Source organism: Orbicella faveolata, unplaced genomic scaffold (genome assembly GCF_042242905.1).
Source record: "Orbicella faveolata isolate gen_17 unplaced genomic scaffold, um_ofav_v1 contig_36, whole genome shotgun sequence".
In the NCBI taxonomy this organism is placed as follows: domain Eukaryota; kingdom Metazoa; phylum Cnidaria; class Anthozoa; order Scleractinia; family Merulinidae; genus Orbicella; species Orbicella faveolata.
This window is the reverse complement of record NW_028301565.1, coordinates 17,368,849-17,385,000: the sequence shown is the minus strand read 5'-3', so window position 1 is coordinate 17,385,000 and position 16,152 is coordinate 17,368,849. Positions and strand designations below refer to the sequence as shown.

General features: G+C 37.1%; 4 protein-coding genes across 4 annotated transcripts in view; all 4 read left to right on the top strand.

Annotated features, from left to right (window-relative positions):
- The window catches only part of LOC110059432 (uncharacterized), a 439,844-nt gene that overhangs the window by 88,865 nt on the left and 334,827 nt on the right, over positions 1-16,152 (top strand). The gene's annotated exons all lie outside the window — the stretch shown is intronic.
- On the top strand, positions 6,443-8,058 carry LOC110059419 (uncharacterized). The gene has a single exon (XM_020766107.2). It carries the CDS (start codon positions 6,543-6,545, stop codon positions 7,917-7,919), a length of 1,377 nt encoding a protein of 458 aa, XP_020621766.2. The 5' UTR covers positions 6,443-6,542; the 3' UTR covers positions 7,920-8,058.
- On the top strand, positions 9,675-10,971 carry LOC110059430 (neuromedin-K receptor-like). Its single transcript, XM_020766123.2, has one exon. It carries the CDS (start codon positions 9,873-9,875, stop codon positions 10,818-10,820), a length of 948 nt encoding a protein of 315 aa, XP_020621782.2. The 5' UTR covers positions 9,675-9,872; the 3' UTR covers positions 10,821-10,971.
- On the top strand, positions 13,131-14,202 carry LOC110059452 (lysophosphatidic acid receptor 3-like). The gene has a single exon (XM_089275521.1). It carries the CDS (start codon positions 13,131-13,133, stop codon positions 14,079-14,081), a length of 951 nt encoding a protein of 316 aa, XP_089131647.1. The 3' UTR covers positions 14,082-14,202.

Below are 16,152 nucleotides of genomic sequence, written 5' to 3'. Positions count from 1 at the left end.
TTCAAGATAAATTTTAACAAACTATACCCAATAAGTGTAACCAAGATTGTATAAATTGCGTACGCAATATACTTATCATCAGGGACTTTCTAAGAGATGATTATGCACAGAATAAGTCGGAAAAGTCAACAGCGTGCCCGGTGTTAATTTGTGCCGAAATTTTGCCTTAGTACGTTCTCTATCCTTCTTATGGTCACATGATATTGGTCAGCGGATACCTTGTTTTGACAGCTGTCAATTAACCATAACACGGATGTTCAATATCAAAGGCAATGGTGCTACTCTCTTATTTTTCAGGGTACTGGGCTAGGCGTAGGGACGTACGGACGGACTTATGGACAGTCACGTGACAACCAAAATTTTTTAGATCGATGGGTTACCAAATTTTCTAAGGTAAGGGGCTTCGCTTGCTCACCTTCGACGCACAGGAGCTCTGCCTTTAAAAGAGCGCACTTCACTCCAATTTTAATGATTTGAATCGTCGTGGGAAACGTAATATGAGTTGCGGGCTGTTCCTTCACTGTTTGTTTTTCCACTTTCCAGTTTCCAACAACCAGTGCGTCAGACTCATGTGTCAGGTGTCAAGTGTTTAGCTTTGTTTTTCGATCTTTGCTATTTCTGACGAGCTCAGGGAATCAAGAAATAAAACAGGAAAATACTGTAGAACCTATTACAATGGCTAGGAACAGCTGAGAGATTTTAACGAAAAGTCAGTCTTGGAAATATACCACTCATTTGCAGGCCGCACATATAGCGCTGATTTCAGCGTTGAAAACATCACTGCCCAGGTAGGATATTTACTGCACAAATGCATTAGAAGTTCCAATTAATTGTTAAAATTATGTTTAATTGCATAGAGTGATTGATATATATGAGTTTGATTTGGTATATATGAAGTGCATGTTCAGAAAATTGCGTAGCTCACCGGTTGTAAATTGAAAATGTTGTTTTGGGAGCGAAAAGAACCTTCCATATTTGGAAAGTTAAAAACAACTCTTAAATTCGGGTGATCAAATTTCTTTTCTCAAACATTTCTGTTGCGTTAATGTTCAGCTAAAGAACTAAAGAACTCGAACAGACTAGACTGTGTTTGTTTATAATGAATAACAGCCGTGAAGGATCTTGAAAAATTGGGAAATGATTTACCCATGTGTTGCATTAATTTCCTCATTCCGCCGCTAGGTTTCTTGCTTTAGTTTTAACGTAAACACTGCATCACTGCATTTAAAGTATTTACCCGTTTCTCGTGATAACGTTTCATTAAATTGTAACGGACAGAATTTACACATTGTGCTTAAAATTCACATGGGAAGAACGCTGATTGGACGTATCGCTTTTTTCACATGTGCAAATATAGCACATATAGAATTCTATTTGCAAGGTTTATTGCCTAAAATTCTCGCTATATGTACAATAAAAGTGCATACGGGCGCTATGGTGCGAAGCGTTGACACGGTTTTCATAAATCCGGTCAACATTCCGGCCTGCCCTGGTGACTTTATTTGCGGTTAGAATTCAGATTTGTCTTTACGGCATTTCTTTCTGCAAGACCCGGATTGAAAAACATTATGCACGTGTCAGTAACATTTTACACACTCTATATAGTAAAATTTTCTGCGAACACATTTAGCAATGATGCAGGTTTATTTAAATTTGTGCGCGTTCCTGAAAAACAAGAAGAAAATTATCCATTTTTATAAATTTAGTAGGAATCTGAACATTAAAATAAAGATTGTTTTTTATTAAAGTTCATTGTTTGTAAGGGACTTAAGTTAACTGTACTGATAATTTAGGGCAGTGGCAGTTGAATATACACCGGTATTAAAATTCCACAAGTATTATTACACGATTCAAAAGACGTAAAAACAGACCGAATATGCTTCCGTAACCTACAATTGTAGCTTACTTGGTTTAAGAGAAACACTGCGAATTAAAGGTAGTGTTGCAAAAAGCGTAGTTGGGCTTGGCGTAGAAAGCCTAAGGTCCGTTGAAGGCTCTCTTTGAATGTGATTTCCTTTGATTTGTTTCTTTTCAATTTCCGCCAAGCAACGGGACGGATGTATTGAGACAACGGCCAGTGTTTATCTTTGTTTCCTCCATATTCGCTCTTTTTGACGAGTTTTTTTTTTTTTTTTTCATTCAGCCAATCAAAAGTAAAAGGCGGCTATCATTCTGAACACTTATGAAATGGGTTGTTTACAACTGAGGGATTTTAATGAAAAGTTCTTAGAACCACCATCCGTTTGTAGGCTGTAGCTATAGCACTGATTTCAGGGTTAAAAACGATCACTAACCAGGTTCAATACTTAAAAATGTATTAGAAATTGCTATCTTTAAAATTGTGTAACTGCAGAGCGATTAATAAATTGTGATGCTCAATTGGCTGTGCTTGCAGAATATTGTGTTGTTAACTCAACCGGCCTGTTTTGGTTTAGGAGGTTTAATTTGTACTGTTTTGAGAGATATAAAAATGTTTAGTTAGGAACAAACAGAAAGCCCGCTACAAATTTCAAGAAAGCCACAACAGCTTGTAAATTTGGGTGATAAAATTTCTTTCGTTCATTAAAAAGCTCTGGAAGGATAAAGAAATCAAGGAAAACGACGTTCCTAGTCTTTTGCTTAAATTTCTTCATTGCATGCTCCTGTTGTTTTTTTTTACATCAGTTTCCTTGCGTTGTTCTCTTTTCACTTTCCACCAACCAATGGGACAGAGATATATGAGACAACATCTAGTGTTTACCTTTGTTTTCGCCATCCGTTGGCTAGTTCTGACTAGTTCAACCCATCAAGAAAATAAGAGGAAAATACCCATTACAAAGGTTAAGAACAGCTGCAAATGCATTAGAGGTTGGAATTAATTGTTAAAAATTATGTATAATTACACAGAGTTATTGGTGTACATGATTTTGTTTTGGTCCATATTTAAATGGCGTGTCCCGAACATTGCGTTGCCCATCGGATGAAAATGTTGTTTTGGGTACGAAAAGAAGGCTACCTGCGGAAAGTTAAAAACAGCTTGTAAATTCGGGTGATAAAATTTCTTTTCTTAAACATTTCAGTCGCGTTAATATTCAGCTAAAGAATCTAAACAGGCTAGACTGTGTTTCAAAAAATAAGGAAATGACATACCTCATTCAGCCGCCGAGCTTTTTGCTTTAATTTTTGCTTTAAAGTCAGTGGTTCCATCACTGCATTTCAAGTATTTAGCAGTTTCCCATGATAACGTTTCATTAAATTGTAACGAACTAAATAAACAATAGTGCTAAAAATGCGTCATATATAAATCAAATATTCCGCCTGCGCTGTTGGTTTTCGGTTACAATTCAGCTTTTTCTGATCATCAGCAATTTTTCCGGCAAGATCCCGACTGAAAAAAATTACGATACACATTTTGCATAGTTCTAAAATTATAAGGGAACACATTTGGTAACGATGCATGTTTATTTAAAGTTGTGTGCGTTCCAGAAACACAAGACGAAAATTAAACATTTTTATAAATTTCGTTGGAATCTGAATATTAAAATAAATTTTCTCTTCACTTAGTGTTCATTGTTTTTAAGGGTCTTAAGTTAACTGTACTGATGATTTAGGGCAGTGACAGTTAAATAATCACCGATATCAAAATTCCACAAATAGGTAGATTAAAATTCTATACGTTTATTACACGATCCAAAAGAAGTGAAAAAAGAATGAATATGCTTCCCGTAACCATCCATTTTCAGTTTAAGAGAAACACAGCAAACTAAAGATAGCGTTGCAAAAAAGCGTTAATGGGCTTGGCCTAGGAAGCCTAATGTCCGTGGAAGGCTCTCTTTGTATGTGGCTTCATTTGATTTGTTTTCTTTTCAATTTCCACTAAGCAATGGGACGGATGTATTGAGACAACGTCCAGTGTTTATCTTTGTTCCCTCCATGCTCGCTCCTTTTAACGAGTTTAGCCAATGAAAAGGGGACTACCATTTTGTACACTTATGAAATGGTTTGTTTACAACTGAGATTTTAATGGAAAGTTCTTGGAAACAGCAGTCATTTGTAGGCCGCAGCTATAACACTGATTTCAGGGTTAAAAGCCATCACTAACAGGTACAATATTTGTAAAAGCAATAAAAATTGCTATCGTTAAAATTATGCATAACTGCATACAACGATTGATATATTGTGTTGATTTATGGACTGTGTTTGCAGAACATTGTGTTGTTAACTTACCCGGCCTGTTTTGGTGTAGGAAGTATAATTTGTACTGTCTTGAGAGATATAAAAATGTTTAGTTGGTAACGAACAGAAGGCCCGCTACAAATTTCGAGAAAGCCACAAAAGCTTGTAAATTTTGGGTGATAAAATTCATTTCGTTAAATTAAGCTATGTCAGTTTGCTCCAACGGAAATAGTCATTTTAAGAGCTATAAAAGGTTAAGGAAAACGACGTTCTTAGTGTTTTGCTTAAATTTCGTCATCCATTGCATGCTCCTGTTTCTCGCTTTAAGCATGATTTCCCTTTGGATCGGTGGGAACCAGACATTTTCGGTTTGAAGCGACAAAAACAACGAATTAAAGATGATATTCAAAAAAGGCGCATGACTGGAATTTAAATTGTTGTAATCGGCGTGGGAAGCCTAATATGAGTTACGGGCTGGTTTTTGATATTAGTTAATTACCTTGGGTTGTTTTCTTCTAACCAATGGGATAGAGATGTATGAGACAAAGTTCTGTTATTAGCTTTGTTTCCTCCATCCGTTTGCTAGATCTGAGAAGTTCAGCCTATCAAGAAAATAAGAGATTTTAATGAAAAGGTCTTGGAGCTGACACGTACCACACATTTGCAGGTCGTACCGTTGGCGCTGATTTCAAGGTTGAAAATATTACTAACCAGGTATTTACAGTAAAAGTGCAATAGAAATTGTAAATAATGTTTAAGTTTTTTGTATAACTACAGAGTGGTTGATAATCTGAGTTTGTTTGTGCATGCCCAGAACATTGCGTTGCTAACCGATTAAAAATGTTGTTTTCGATACGAAAAGAAAGCTACCTACGATGTTCGGAAAGTTAACTTCGGGTGAAAAAAATTATTTTCTGATATATTTCTGTCTCGCGTAAATTTTCAGCCAAAGAATCCAAACAGACTAGACTGGGTTAGTTTACAGTGAATAAAAAACCTTAAAGGATCTTGAAAAACAGGAAAACGACATACCAACTGGGTGTTTTGCTTTAATGTACTCATTCAGGCGTCCTGTTTCGTCCATATTTGTTATATCTGACGAGTTCAGCCAATCAAGAACTAAAGGAGGAGAATTACGACTAGTTGCCGTTTTGTGAAGAACAGCTGAGAAAGAGAGAAACGTTCTTGGAAATATCCCACTCATTTTTAGGTCACACCTAAAGAGTTCATTTCAGGCCTGAAAATCATCACTAACTGAACCAGGTACAAAATTTAAAAACAATGTAAAACGAAATTGTAAGTGTTTAAAATATTAAACTGTTTAGGTAAATGAACTGTATGTCCAGAACATTACAATGTCAGCTGGTCATTTTATGCTATATGAATACGATACCTACTGTTTTTGGAATAATAAAATACTGATTTGGGTAGAAGAAACTCAACAACTCGTAAATTCCGCTGATAAAATTTCTTTCCGGCTTTAATCATCTCTCCTACACATACATATTCAGTTAAAAAAATTTCAAGAGATTAAACTGTGTTAGTTTGAGAAATGTATACTTCAAAGAAAAAAGGAAAATTCCTTGTTTTGCGCAAATTTGCTTATAAAATGTCCGTTCACACGCTGATTTTTGGCTTAAATCTGGTGTTCTGTTTGTTAAAACGTTTGCTTACTGCATGCGTTTCAAGTGATTGCTTGTTTCCCATGATAACGTTTCACTCTGAATCTAACGAAGTAAATAACAATATTGAGCTAAAATACGTTTATATTATATATTAAATATTATATATTTTATACTTTATGTTATACATTATATATTATATAAATCATCAACGGGCGTTTGCTGATGACTGTGCCGTTGGAGTCCTGTTTTGTTTTTATGGATTGAAAACTATAATAATATTTGCTGGTTAATCTTTTTTCTCTTTTAAGTTAAGTTCCTGAGTGAAAATTACGGCTCAACGCGAACGGCGTAATAAAGTAAAATATATGCAGTAAAATTTAGCAGCCAAAATTATCTGTCAATAAATGTAGAAATATTGTAGATGTTTATAAGTGCGCTCGTTCTAGATTTACATGAAGAAAAATTACGTATATCTATATGTACGTTTAACAATTTTTTTTAAATTTTAACTTAATTTAAAGTGAGTGTGTTTGAAATTAAATTTCACTGCATTGATTTCTGGCGGTGGAGATATACTAATTGAAAAATACATACGGAGTAAGAAAATTTCGGTTTGATGTAGTATGCATTGAACCTTCCAAACAGGGTGGGTTAATTGCTTCCACTAAATGCGCCAGGGCTTCTATAATATTGTAACAATGCTTTAATATAAGATTTGATATTACAGTACATGTACCTTCTGATTATTTCAGTTGCAGGCGAATGATGTTTCCTAACACAACTACAGAGTCAGCTCATACTGAAGCCAGCATCAGATACAATCAAAGCTCATCACAAACTGTGAACGCCACTGAGCAGAATGGAAGAATCCACCTCCTCACACCAATAGACCCAGTTGCCAAACATTGCATTTTCATTTCAATGGCAGTTGTGTGTGTTCTTGGGTTTTTTGGAAATGTTCTTGTCGCCTTTCATTTGAAAGAGACGCACAACAAATGGCAATTTCGGCGTAACGTAAATTTTACGTTATTCTCAATACGTCTCAACTACTACCTCAGTAGTTTGGTCATCTCTGATATTTCATGTCCCCTTGTAACACTTCCCTTGTGTTACCTGCAATTGTTCACTGACGTATTTCAAAAGGACTGGCATTGTAAAATAGAAAGATTTTTATATTTTGTGTTTACCTGTGTAACTATAAACAACTTGCTCGTTATAAATGTCGAAAGGCTTTTCGCCTCGCGGGAGATTAGTGGACGATTCGCCTTTTCCACAGTTAAAAGATTGATAGCCTTTGCCTGGCTTTCAGCTTTTCTTATAACTTTGCTTCCAGTAGCTAACTTCAAAATTGTGCGATATGACCTGAACGCTACTCATTTCACAACGACGTGTAGATTTGACAACTCCGTGTTCACTTCAAGAGTGGCCATGCTTAGCTTCACTGTACTGGAGTTCATTTTGCCAAGTATCGTGTTGATATTTTGTAATATCTGTGTGATGACACAAGCCAGGCAAAAGTTGCAGTTTGTCAGGCGGTCGCTTAGCAATAGCCGCCATAAACGTAAAAGCATTTTAATGAGTAAGGGGATTTTTATGCTTGTTGCCATAACGTTCGCTTTTATAATTCCATATCTTCTAAGTTTTACCTATATTATGTTTAATTCAATTGCAAAACCAACCATTAGTTTTCAAACGGATTATATCATTCGCAATTCAGGTGGAGTACTCGTAACAGCTAACACCGCTGTCAACGTTTTAATTTATACGTTACAATTGTCACAGTTCCGCGCTAGGTTAAAGAGAATGGTTCGTAAATTGTTCTTGTGCAAGTTGTCTTCGGCGGAAAAAGTCGAATCTAAAGCAGAGGAGGATATTATTCCACATAAAAATATCGAGGAAAGGAATGCAAACCTAGCAAATAACAGCAACATCGAGGAAGTTGAAGATAAACAGTTGAGGAACGAAACTGACCGAGGCAAAGCCCCATGTGTAGAACAGAATGAAATGCAAGAACTTAGAGCACCAACCTTGAAACGAACTGAAAACAATTTTGCTAATGAAGTGAACGAGGAGCAAGTTGCTGTAAATAAGAAAGAGAAAATGGGTTGTCGAACGTTAATAGAGGTTGATGTACACTGACATTTAGTAAACTCGATGGAGTAGACATGGAGTGAATATTAAAAGAATATTTTGTCCTTGGATACAATGATGTAGACCGTGTTTTTATTTTGGATTTTTGTTCAGAGCGAAATACTGGTAACTTCTCACGCAAAGATTTTTTTTGTTTCTTGTCAAATTGGTGAAAATCAGTACATCGGCACTGGGGAAACATAATATAATTCACCTATTATACAAGAGAAATCCAACAGCCGAAATTGTCTGTGGTGTGGAACATATATTTAGTAATGTATGTAGATTTATAAGTGCGCCCATCCCTAAAATAAAGCAGAAAACAAGTATGGTATATATTCAAATCAGTTTTACTGATTTAAATATTGAAACTTTATTATAACAAAAATTTAAAACGTTATTTAAAAGAAACTGTCCTGATTTACGGTGGTGGCAGTGGCGCCAATAATTATCTTATTTCTATTTATCAAAATTCTTATGTAGCGAAACACAGTTTCTTTACTACTGACCCGAAAAAAACAAGGTGAGAGGGGGAGGGGAAAGGGGTAATATCGAAACGTTCCCTTCACGATACACGTGAAATAGAAACTGAATGAACATATAATGCCAGGATTTTTCGGTTGAAACGGGAAGCACAGCTAGTTTAAGATGGTGAGGACAAAAGCGCGAATGACTAAGTAAGTGGCTGCGCTTGTGGTGGGAAGCTCATGGTGGGAATATCAATGAGACTTTTTCATGGGATTCTGATTGTTTTAAGAGCCAGCTGTTTAGAACCACGCTGGAGATGTGACAGAAATTGCTTTTGCCCAAATATGAAGAAGAGGATCGCAGGCATCCTCGTTAAAAGAGAGAAGGCCGCTCGAAAAAAATCAGTCAAAAAGCAAACAAAGACAAGAAAGACAAATTGGCGCTCTTTTCTGCCAAAATATACAAAACGTCTTTACCGACACACGAGAAGTTTTGACGATATCTGTGTAATAGAGACCGAATAAGGATTTAACGCTAGAACCAGAAATCTCCAGTTTTATACGGGTTATTATTGATGTTACTGACAAAAGTAACCACGGCTGCGCCTGGGGTGGGAAGCTCCGTAGTGGGAATATCAATCAGCCATTTTCATGGTAATCAATTTTTTTTTTACTGCAAGCAGTGAAGAAACAGCCAGCTGTTTAGAACCACGCTGGGGATAGGACAGAATTGTTTTTGCACGAGCTCAATGTAACGACATCTCGGGTTGTGTCTGGTAAAATATACGAACTTCTTGACGTTATCTTGCTCACTTGATACAGATATCTTCATCAACTGTTCAGCTTGAAGGGCAAACAGAATTAATTTTAAAAAGGAACCCACGCAGAGTTTCAGATTCTAATTTGTAACCATTTGAAAATTTAGGTAATTGCTTTTTTCGTTTTACGAAACACTGAGTTAATAACTTGGTAGAATCACGTGTGATGGCATATCTAACAATTCTTGTAAACAAAATAATGAAATGCTGCAATTAAAGCCACAATACAACGGTTTTCACTCGAGCTACTCGAGTGTTGAAAGGAATTCGCACTTGTTCCGGTTTCGCATTATTCGCTTCACGACTGGACAAAAAACCGCGCGTCACTTTTGTCACCCAACTGCAAGCAAAGCCACAATATAAACCTTGACTCATTCGCACACTTTTTCGCGCGTTTCGAATTACCTACATGCATACTATTTCGAGTTTTGATTGGTTCACTGGATTGCGTGTGTCCTCTATGATTGGCTAGAGTGATTAGTTTGGTTTTACGACATGCATATCACAACTGTATAGCAAGTGGTGAACCTGAAGGCAAAGCAGACTTTTCCAAAAAAAAAGGTCGTAATAACTCAATCGTCAATTATGTTTTACATGTGATATACATGGAGATGTCAGAAACGGGTTGTCAAAACCTTATTCATGCACTGTTGTTTATGTTAAACTATGTGTAGAGAATGGCCAACACAAGCCACGAAATCTCTAAATATACCTTGTCTGAAGGAGTTCCATGGTTGGTTGTATACATCTGTGAAGCAGTCTTGATACTCACTGGAAGCTCTATCACCGTTTACATCTTCTGGAACATTCGAAAACGACTGAAGCGCACCAGCTACCTGCTAATTAATCTTGCAGTTGCTGACGCTTCAGTGGGAATTGCAATCACGCTTTTCCTCTGGGAAGCCATTGCAGAAATGTTGGAACGAGATGTTAGTCCTGGTATGGTTACAATGGCAACGATGGTAGATCTCATCGGAACGATATCTTCGGTGCTATCGATGGCCTTGATTTCTCTGGAGCGAATGCTGGCAATTTTATGGCCTTTTCGCCATCGACTTTTAAATGCTTGGTACTATCACGTTTCCATTGGGTTCATTTGGCTTGTTTCAGCTTTAAATATGTTTTCAAACTTACATCTTGATCCAGATACCACGAAAGCAGACAATGTTTATAGTATTTTGACGGTGACTACATATATCTGTTCAGTTGTAATCATAGTTGTTGCATATGCTGCCATTTGGATTACAACGAGACGGGACCAAACACCGAGCAACGCACACAGTCACAGGCAGATAAAACAAAGCAGAAAGCTCACAAAGACTCTTTGTTTGGTGACAGCCTTGTCAGTCATTACTTGTTTGCCGTATGGTATTAGCATTGCATTTAAAAACTTCCTTCAGCATGTGTATTCATTTAGGGCTCAAATCACCATAGCACTACAATACGCGAATTCGTTTCTGAATCCCGCTGTTTACTGTTTCAAAATGCCCGAGTTTAAGGCATCACTGAGAAAACTTCTCTGCCGTTGCCGTTCACTAGAACGCCGCTCGTTTAATGCTGAAGAATCATCACAGACAACCAGTGGAGTTACTTTGCGATCCTTAAGGGTTGTCAATACTGTTTAATTACGCAATAAAAGTATCTACGTTAATTTATAAGGACTGAATAAAAAAAGAATGTGTTGATCGCTAATTCAGTATTAAAGGCTTAGATAGAAATCTTGTCATGTATCCAGTTCAACCGTTTAAACATTGTTGCTCAATTTAATTAAATCGTCAAACGTTACTCTCAAGTTTTGGTTTAAAGTGTTACTAAAGTCACGTTCAAAGAAAGTTTAGAGAATATTAATCGCCCAATATACCTTAGCAGCGCAGGTAAACTGCACGAATTTCAGCACCTGTTTAGTATGCGTTATCATGGTTATGCGAAACTTGTTACTGGAACTTGTTCATCAAAGATTAAAGAAATCTGTCTTGAATAAATAAAAGAGATTTTACTCATTGATGGGATGTCTCCAGCTGAGGATTGTTCAATTTGAAAGAATCTGCTTAATGCAAAAAAAAGCTTTCCAGCTGGGCTGATATCTGTTTCAGACTCAGATAACTTGTTCAAATGATTGACACATCCTTATCCATTTTCAATGCGCCCTGGTGCTTGGATACTGTATGGACTTTAAGCCGCTTTCAAGCAGGATGGGTCAAGTTCTCAAAAACATTTCGTAATTTTTGTAGATTTTTTTTCGAAAAGGAAACTGCAAATAGAGAATTAATCATGACCAAAAGATGCATCTCATTGGAATAAATCCAATAACATATGATGGCGACAGACCTGAATGATGAGGAAAATTATTACTACAAAGTGGAATACTGGTTCTTAATTAAAAAGGAAGAAAAATAGGTACAAAAGTCGACAACACGGGGGTCCTGTTTCCAATAAATCGACACTATGCATTTGGATAATCCGATATGAGACGATGGCGACAGACACAAGTGATGAAGAAAATTACTACAAAGTGGGACACCTATTTCTTAGTTGCTATTATGGGTTTGTACAAAAGTCGACGACACGGGGTCCTGTTTTCAATAAATTGACACTGTGCCAAAAAAAAAAAAACGCTATGAAAAGGAGAAGAACAGTCATCGTTTAATGTTTTGGCAAACGAAAAGATAAAATGCGGGAACTCTTTCAAATGTAACTATCATGTTATAGCATGGGCTAATGACGAGTACTGTGCAGTTAATTCATTATGACGTAATGCTGTGTTACTAACCAATCAGATTCAAGAATTATGATATAGTTTACATTTATTTTATTTAAAAGTTCGTTCAATGTTAAATTATTTCTTTTCAAACATTCAGTTCATTGTCTACAAAAACAGACTCCTGAAAGATACCCTCTGAATTTCTAAAAAAAAAAAGAAAAAATTCGAGGAGTACGTAGAGCTTCCATATACGAAGGTACGGGAAAATATCAAGTTACTTTTGTCTTAATTAAGGTCTTTGCATATATTTTTGGAAGTTTTTGTCATTTTTATCTTGCAACGCTTAGAATTGACATATTCTACAGCTTTTTTCATTCCTGTTTTAAATTTACCCATATATGCTAATTTCATTCGTTTTTTTTTATTAACTTGAAAATGACACGTCGTTCCTTTCCATCGTTGATTTTTATCGTCATCGTCTTCTTGCAAGCACATTCGATGCGATACAACTGCAGTTGACTCAGGTTTACGCCGAAGTCGACTTAATTCCGACTATTTAAAAGTGGTCAAAGCCTGATAAACCCTATTTCGGGAGAATAGGAAATTTTTGTGGCCCAAAATACTGAAGAGCCGGACATCATTTTGACCATTTTGAGGACAACTCAGAATTTTCAGGACGACTTTGACTGCTTTACGGCTCTTCTCAAACGACCGTCTTTAAAGAAAGGGCTCTTAAAGAGTGCTTGCATGGTTAAAGCTGGTGGAAGGACGATCACCTAAAGTATACGTTTAATTAGGGACCTCACGCGTATGCGACTGCGACGGCGGGGACGACGCTATTAGATAAAGTATTAATATTTTTCTTCAGGATTTTGCAGTAATCTAGATCTCTTTAGTGTGCCTGTCTGTATAAAATCTTGCCCCTACTGAATATGCTGTGAATGCGTTCGGTCTTAATTAGAGATATGAAAATTAGTCGTAGTGATTCACGTTTAACAAAAAAATTGGAAATTAGTAATTTCACGCTATTGATTTGCAACGGACGCCGCTAGGAAATGTACAAAAGCGCATAATGCGAGTGAAAATTCATCACTGTTCTGCTTATTAAGCCTTTTGTTTGGTTCGTTGTCGTTGCCGTAGTGTTTTGCGCACGGTTTCCCCATTCATACTAATGAGAAACTGTTAAGAAAATCGGTCTCTTTTGCCTTTCCCTATACCCAGGTCTGGACTGACAATGAACGGCACAAGCCCTGAAGTGTTCCACTTGTTTAAAGGAGTTCCGTGGTTGATAACATACATCTGTGAAGCAGTTTTGATACTCACTGGGAACGCTGTCACGATCCACATCTTCTGGAGCATTCGGAAACGAATGAAGCGCTCCAGCTATCTTCTCATCAATCTAGCAGTTGCTGACTTTTTAGTGGGAATATCAATCAGCCTTTTCCTGTTTCTTCACATCTCCAGCGCAGCACCAATCCTTGTTATTAACACTGTAGTAAAAATAGGCGTGTTCCTTGATACTGTTGGAGTAACATCTTCAATATTGTCATTGGCTCTTATTTCACTGGAAAGAATGCTCGCAATGTTGTGGCCATTTCGCCATAGAACTGTTAAGACATGGTACTACCACCTTTCTGTTGGAATCGTTTGGCTCTTAGCTTGCTTCAATGGAGTCGTAAATGTGATCATTGATCTTTATCGCACAAAAAGCCAGGATGGATTTAGTTATCTGATGGCCATCACCCTCATCTGCTCCGTCTTGGTTATCACTGGCACGTACCTGACGATTTGGTTCTCAATCAAACGCAGTAACCGGTTTCGTAGCAATACTTGCAGGTCCATGGAACAAGACAGAAAACTTGCCAAAACTCTTTTTATCGTGACAGCCTTTTCAGTTTTTACCTGTCTGCCTTCTGGTATCAGTCTTGCTCTTAGAGACTACCTCCAAAATATGTACTCATTCAGAGTACAAATCACTTTTGTAGCACAGTACGCAAATTCGTTTCTGAATCCAGTTATTTACTGTTTCAAGATACCTGAGTTTCAAGCATCGCTTAAGAAGCTTCTCTGTAGTTGTCAAAGGCAACGGCTCCCGTTTAATGAAGATGCAGAGGCAACGAGTGTAGTTACTTTGAGATCCTTGAAGAGTATCGAGGCATCACTGCCTGAACAAAAATCTTCGTAGTTGTAGTTGCTCAAGGCAACGGCTCCCGTTTAATGAAGATACAGAGGCAACGAGTGTAGTCGCTTTGAGAGCCTTGAAGAGTATCGAGGCACTGACTGAACAAAAATTGTTGCCAGGCTGAATCCAGTTCTGTTGATCTAATCAACATCCCAGTTCTTGATCCAGTCATCATATGAATCAAGAGAATCAAGAGCGGAAGTGATTTAGATCAAAGTTTTGTTTTCTATGAATTCAGTAATAGTTGACTTGCCCCACAGAAAACGTACCAGTAATCCTTTAAGGCTGACGAGACTTTCTTATTAAAAAGTGCCGCTTCATACCGGGTGCTTCCTCAGTTGACTCATCAAAACTAAGGTTTCAGTCTCGGTCAACCCAGGTTTCATTGCTGGTTATACAAGGTTCTCAGTTTTCTCACGTTTTTTTGCGAAGATGAAGTTGAAGGTTAACTACGAAGACTGCTCTATGTATATTTCAGGGCGTTTGGCCACGACAGAATGTGTCGCTAAAACTGAAATTTAAAAACCACTTCATTAATCTGTTGCTGGATTAATTAAAAAATATTCTGTTCGGCGGATAATTACCAAAGGTTGACTCCAACTGATACCAACTGATTTCTAATTGATTGATCGAGGGAAACTTTATATTGGATGGAAGTCGTTGGGCATTAAATTGTATTCCACTTTTGTTTTATGATATGTAACTTAGTAAACCGTGTTACAGAGTAGCACTAGCTTTACAAAAGTAACCAGTAGTAAAATATAAAATGGAATCTCCTTTCTCAGCTAAGGGTACACCAAACCTCAGCTGTCTACTGGCGGCTGCAACAAACAGAAATTTGGTTACATATTAAAAATGGTGTATTAACCAGAATTACAAATTATCTTGCGTAAAAACGTTCTATGGTTAAGAATTCTAAAACGTAGGCTTTCGGTTTCCAGTATAAAAACTAAAACGAAAAAGCGCGATTAAAAAAATATATGCGAGAAGAAAGCATAGGAAATGTAAAAATGGTTAAATAAGGAACAAATGTCCTAATTTAAAAGAAAAGAGTTTGTTTTGTCAACTTCTCGGAGTTATTGTCTGCTTCGTTGACTTCGTTAGCGTTTGCACTGTGCCATGATTCCTAAGTTTATTGAACTCTGAAGTTTCCTTTGACAATTATACTGGCATTGACAAAATCAATAGAGTGGTCGTTAGACCACGCGTGGGATGACATAAGGGGAGTTTTTTGCATGTTTTTACAATCCAGATGTCTTCTTTTTTCCTCGTACAAAAGCACCTAGATATCCATATCTTGTTTAATATCCAGGTTGAGAAACAACTGAAAGCAAGACAAAACATGACCCCTAGTAACGTTCTCATAACGTAGGGATTAGCTATCCGAATGGATTAAGTAATACGAAGATCGTCTCATATCGAACAATTATTGGACGAGTCTTTTTCGTAATATCCAGAAAAAAATCAAGGGCGAGGTAACGCACACGTTTTATCATCGAAAATGAGTGATGGCCTGGGTCAAGAATATCGACGCAGGCAATTATGGCATTTGGGGTAAACAAAGTATGGCGAATGGAAACAGTGCATACGGTAGTGATTCAGGATTTGTTTGGTGCCACTGCTACTTTGCAGCACAATATTCCAATGCTCATTCAGAAGTCGATGTTGAACAACCCCAATTTAAGCATTCATGCCGTTGTTTCGAGAGTTTTACCATACGGTATTCTTGCATGCATCTTGACATATAAATAAATACACACGCTAAATAAAGGAATTATGGTCTAGACCACAAAAACTACACTGTCCTTTTGTCAACGTTTAACCTGGGCAAGTTATGCATGGCCAATGTAGTCCAATAACAGCTGCAACATTTTTAAGGATTCTGGAAACCTTGTAAGGCCTATGTTGGTTTCGCACTCGACAGATGTTGAAGCGGTAGAAGTTTGTCTTTACTCGGCCATTAATCTAGCTTTTTCTCTCTTTTTAACCTTTATATCCAATGCTCAGCATTACAATTCTTCACATCTTTCGAAATATTTAGTTAACTAGTAATTTCTAACAGAAACTGAATGCT